This window comes from Lactuca virosa, chromosome 5 (assembly GCF_052849685.1).
Source record: "Lactuca virosa cultivar CGN04683 chromosome 5, Lactuca_virosa_CGN04683_v6, whole genome shotgun sequence".
Lineage (NCBI taxonomy): Eukaryota > Viridiplantae > Streptophyta > Magnoliopsida > Asterales > Asteraceae > Lactuca > Lactuca virosa.
The window spans coordinates 242,577,679-242,583,076 of NC_136430.1; the positions used below are offsets into that span (position 1 = coordinate 242,577,679).

The 5,398-nt window shown below is 32.7% G+C and overlaps 1 protein-coding gene across 1 annotated transcript; it reads left to right on the forward strand.

The window, feature by feature from the left end:
- Positions 1-254: 254 nt before the first annotated feature.
- On the forward strand, positions 255-3,144 carry LOC145115922 (endo-1,3;1,4-beta-D-glucanase-like). Its single transcript, XM_079052277.1, has 7 exons — positions 255-474; positions 610-631; positions 755-887; positions 1,167-1,257; positions 1,404-1,493; positions 1,642-1,742; positions 2,772-3,144. Exons 1-7 carry the CDS (start codon positions 330-332, stop codon positions 2,910-2,912), a joined length of 723 nt encoding a protein of 240 aa, XP_078908403.1. The 5' UTR covers positions 255-329; the 3' UTR covers positions 2,913-3,144.
- Positions 3,145-5,398: the final 2,254 nt, after the last annotated feature.

Genomic DNA, 5,398 nt, shown 5'->3' on the forward strand with positions numbered 1-5,398 from the left:
TGTTTGACAGATTGATATAAACGCCGTATGCCTCAAGGATGGACATTGTATTTTTTTTAAATCACATGGATGGGTCATATCAAAATTTCAAAGGTTGGACCAAACCTGTGAACTGGGACAAACCAAAGAGACCAAAACTGTAATTTACTCTTTACAATAGGATAAGAATAGTTATTTTTTTTTAGTTCTGACAGTACGAGGAGTCCATTTTTTTATTTTTTTTTCTTAATACTTTTCTTATAAACTGCAATTAACCAACCCTATCCATTGCCAAAAACACTTGTTGAGTTACAAGAGCACGCATTCAACAAGCTCCTCCATTGTCCACAATGTCTGGCCCAGAATGCTGCGAGAACCCACCTACACTCTCCTCCGGCGGTGAATCCGGCGACGTGCAGATCGCCTCTCTCAATTCTTATGTTTCAGGGAACACTGATTCAAAGATCGCCGTTGTTCTAATTTCCGATATTTTTGGTACACAACTTCACTCCATTCTTAGTATTCTTATTCACCAACTCTAACTGCTGTAATCAATCATAAGATTTATATCATAGTTTGTATGATCATCTGATTGCTCTAATTTGTTTCTGTGTGATATCTTTTGTGCAGGTTATGGAGCTCCAAAATTGAGGTATGCCTTGTCTGAAGAACAACTCCTTATATCAAATTTCTTCTTTTTATGGTTTAATTTATTGATTTGGCCATTAGTTCCTTCTGGATAATAAGATTACGGTGTTTAACTTTAATTTTACAGGAAGCTTGCAGACAAAATTGCCTCTTCTGGGTATTATGTAGTTGTCCCTGACTTCTTCAATGGAGACTCCTTCAATGGAGACCCATCGAATCCTGATTCTCCGCTTAAAGATTGGTTAAAGAATCATGCACCAGTTGGTTTTTTCTCAAATACACACCTCGTTATCAGTTAAATTTTATTGTTTTCCATTTCCAAATGTTTTAAACTTCAAATTATATAAATTTCCATTTCCAAATGTTTTAAACTTCAAATTATATAAATTAGCAAGTTCTGTAAGAACTGATATCTACTTAGAACTTAAAAAAAAAAAAAAGAACACCATGAATAGATTAATGGTATCGTTTCAATTCTAGATTTCCAATGTCAAATAACATTCATTATTTATACTTTTTTTTTTCTTTTCTTTTTGTAGGTGGAAGCAGTAGCATTTGCAAAATCGGTTATTCAGGCTCTCAAAGAGAAGGGTATCTCTAAAATTGGGGCTGCAGGATTCTGTTGGGGTGGTAAGACTAGCTTCATATCAACTTTGTTAATACATACCAAACACAGTACAAGGTGGTCCTGATCTGTCTTGTTCTGTCTTTTTCTGTGTAACAAATCAGGCTTGGTCGACTCAATTGTTTTTTTTTTTTTTTATATTTTTTTATAGCCAAGGTGGTTGTTGAGCTAGCAAAAAAGGCTGAAATACAAGTTTCTGCTCTCTTGCATCCTTCATTTGTCACTTTAGATGATATCAAGGGTATGTTTCATTCAATAACATTTATCATTATCCCTCATTTCTAGAAACGTGTACATGTTTAAATTCTTCGAACCTAAATCAAAAGGTTAATTTTCTGTAATTTATGATCTTTTTTGAATTTTTTTCTTATTGATATGATGGTTTTTAGGGGTTAAGGTTCCTATTGCAATACTGGGTGCCGAGATTGACAAAATGTCTCCACCAGAACTTGTCAAAGAATTTGAGCTTGCTTTAGAAGCAAAACCGGAGGTAACTTCTTCTAGCTATTGTAAAGTGTACAACTTTTCTTTCACCTTTAGTTAAATATAATTAAAGAGCAATCTACGTCCATTGATTTGTTTATAATTGTAATTTTATCCTACTTTAATTTTCTAGTGACAACATTGTATTTTGAAAATTTAATCAGTTTTAGCAAGGTCATTTAAATAGTAAATACAAATCAATTTTCTGTTTCACTGCAATAATTGGGTAGATATTTCAAAATATAATGTCCTAGTAAGAAAACAATTGAAAATACAATGGTATTTGGGTAGAATATTCAAAATTAATGTCTTAATAAGAAAAAAATAAAGAAAGTACAATGTTATGATTGGGCATATTTTTACAAAATATAATGTCACAATAAGCAAAAAAATTGAATGTAGAATGTTGTAATAGAAAAAATATTAGTAGGATGTGAGTCCGTATCCCACTTTTTTGTGTGGGGCACTTTTTCTTGATTTTTTCCGATTAACAACAGACTGTTTTAGTCTAATGCATGCCAAACATAGTCCAATGTAGGGGTGGCAAATCGGGTCATTGTGTCGTGTGTTTTTGTCTGACACGACACAATACGACAAAGTTTTATAACACGAACGCGACAAGATGTTGTGTTTTTTTGACTAACACGAAAACGAACAAATTAAAAAACGACAATCACGACACGACACGACAACGATACAGTAAAATACCAATTAATTAATTTACTTAATATTTAATCATACATAACACGAAAACACGAAAAACACGACAAATAAATGTTAAATCGTGTCAATTTCGTGTCGAATTTTGAACACAAACACGACAAGACACGACATCATGTTTTTTACACTTGACATGAACACAAATTCAAATTTCAGTTTCGTCCCAATTTCGTTTCGTGTCGTATATTTTTGTCATGTCGTGTCATCAACTGTCACCCCTAGTCCAATGCATGCCAATCGCAGTACAACCTGTTAGAACATGGATCCAACATATGAACACGTAGGGAAGGATATATAAATTTATGTTGGTCTGCAGATTGATCATTTTGTGAAGATATATAATGGTGTTTCGCACGGTTGGACTGTCAGATGGAAAGATGATGATGAAATCGCGGTGAAGTGTGCAAAAGAGGCGCATGAGGATCTTGTGGCTTGGTTTGGCAAGTGTCTTGTATAAAACCAGTCGACCACATAATAATGTAAAACAAAGAGAGATGGAGATGATGGAGAAAACTCCATTTACAAATAAATAAAGTGTTGCGAAGACTTTCTAGTAAGTTTTTAATACAAAGTTAAAATTGTGATTTGGATCGTGAGGTTGTTGTTTGATGAATTTAGTTTTATGTAAACTGTGATCATGATACGTGTTGATTGATTAGTAACAACGAGAGGATTGGTCCTTAAGGTTACATGGGATGGTTCTATATTGGATAAGTGTTTTATGACTAAATTTGATTATTAGGGTGAAGTTATTTATGTCTTTTGCACATTTGAGAGATCGAAAATGAGTCTATCCAATCTTCAATCGTTTTATGCTTATATCGGACTGGTCAGAACCAACACGCTTGTTGTTAGTCCAAATCAAGAATAAAACACTAATAACTGAATATAGGTGAACATAAAATATTTATTAATTACGATTTCTGAACAAAGAGAATAAAGTGTAAAAAATCACAGTTTATTAGCACATTCTCTGATTTCTCTATGAAAGCTAAAACTTTTTGATCTCACAAAACTCATGCACAAAAGTATATGAAAGCCTAGAATGAGTACTACATAAATACTAATCTAGAATAGATTTGATATACTCGGTGAAAACATAATACTTTTCTTTTTTCGAACGGCAAATTGAAATAAAAGCTAGCGAAAAACTAGCTAAACAAAAACAAAACAATTAGTTCAAGACAAGGTTTTTCAACCAATAAGTCCAATTTATGCTAGCCTTACGATTCCTAGCACTATATCAATTAAAAGAGAAAGAAACAACGGAATCAAACAAAACTTCATTTTTCATAATACTTTAGTTATTATATTGAATGCAAACTTCTTAGCTTTATCTTGGTTTTGTACTTCAAAATGAATTGATCTTCAATATATTTAGATATCTAAGACTGAGTTTAAGGTAGATCTTCACCAGTGTCGATAAGAACTCTGCAAATGTAATTAATAGTCTTAAAATCATTAAATCAAAGGGTTCAATCATAACAATCTTCCCAAATTTGACGATGTCAAAACCAACTACAAAATTTACAAATAAAAAACCAATCTCTACACGTCTCTTATAAAACCCAATATTTTTCTATATTTTTCATTTTCCCTAAATAAATCAACGAAAGAAATAAAAAATACATCGGTTTCAACCAATCTTTGAATAATCTTGAAACTATTCAACTTTGTCCAAAATTCCCTTCTTGATCATTGATAAATTTTGGATCTTTCAATTTTCTCTCCTTTTAGACAATCTAGAGAGATTAGCATTTGATAGCCTTTGCCAACTCTGTCTATTATATGTATTTTAGACTTATACATTTCCATTTTTCCTCGACTTAGCATTACATAAACCACCAATTCACTTGTTGTATTCTACAATCATAACAAAATACACATGTTATATTTATCTAAACTTTCAAGGATGTTAATATTCTCTGCATGCATACATGTATCGCAGGCAGACATAATAAAAATGGGTTAACCTGGAGAAAAAGAAGAAAATATAAGAAAGAAGGTGACATATGATGAGATGCACCAAAATCCAAGATCCATCATGATGAAGTAATACTTGAAGTAGTAGATGAAGACAAACCTAAATGAAACATAGATGCTTACATGTAATCAATATTCAAAGCAAGGAACTGTTTAAATTGCTAAAAAATATAATGATCCAAACCAGAAGATGGTGTGGTGGTAGCATGAACCTTGGTTTCTTGTGTGGGTGCAACATTAGTAAATTATGGTAGACGAGGATTATGTGGCTAGGATGGTGGCTGAAACGATCAAGTTGGTTTGTTTTAATATGGAGGAAGTTATAGTTTCTGTGCCTTGTTAAGTAACAATGCTAAGTAAGAATTCTAATAGTTATTCTACTTGTAGAAAGCACATTAATCAAAAGTAAACTTTAGGGGCCGGTCTATTATGGTTTGAAGATTATGGTCATTATGGAACAAAAAACATGAGGATAGGAAGATACTTTAGGCACTTTATCTTCCTGAGACTTGTACCAAGTTTTCTTTACAATCAATTTATGAATCACCGATTCAACGATAGGAAGTGGGGTGCAATGAAGGATTGTTCCGTATAGTCCTTTGAAGTCAGACTGTAACGCCATAAAAACTAATGAACCAAACGCCGCTCTTCCATCCTAGCAATGTAAGGTCTGAAACCTTTCAACTCAATTGACTTTGTACGAGCTAACTGATCCCATAAATAAGACAATGCAACATAAAAATCCTGAGCACACATAACATTCTATTAGAGGGCTCGAATATCACATTGATACTATTTAACAAAAATTGATTGGGTGTACAACATATCCAAGTGGTTCCAATTCCTTCGACGTATCACACTTAGCCAATTGGATGCCAATTGATAGAATAACATAATTGTTGATCCAAGTAATAATCTTGGAGTTATCAATCTCCAATATATTAAGTAAAGTTGCATAAT

Coding starts and splice junctions, on each gene's coding strand:
- LOC145115922 (XM_079052277.1), top strand. CDS start 330: ATGTCTGGCCCAGAATGCTGCGAGAACCCACCTACACTCTCCTCCGGC. Junction 888..1,166: donor GGTTAAAGAATCATGCACCA/GTTGGTTTTTTC, acceptor TTCTTTTTGTAG/GTGGAAGCAGTAGCATTTGC. Junction 1,258..1,403: donor TGCAGGATTCTGTTGGGGTG/GTAAGACTAGCT, acceptor ATTTTTTTATAG/CCAAGGTGGTTGTTGAGCTA.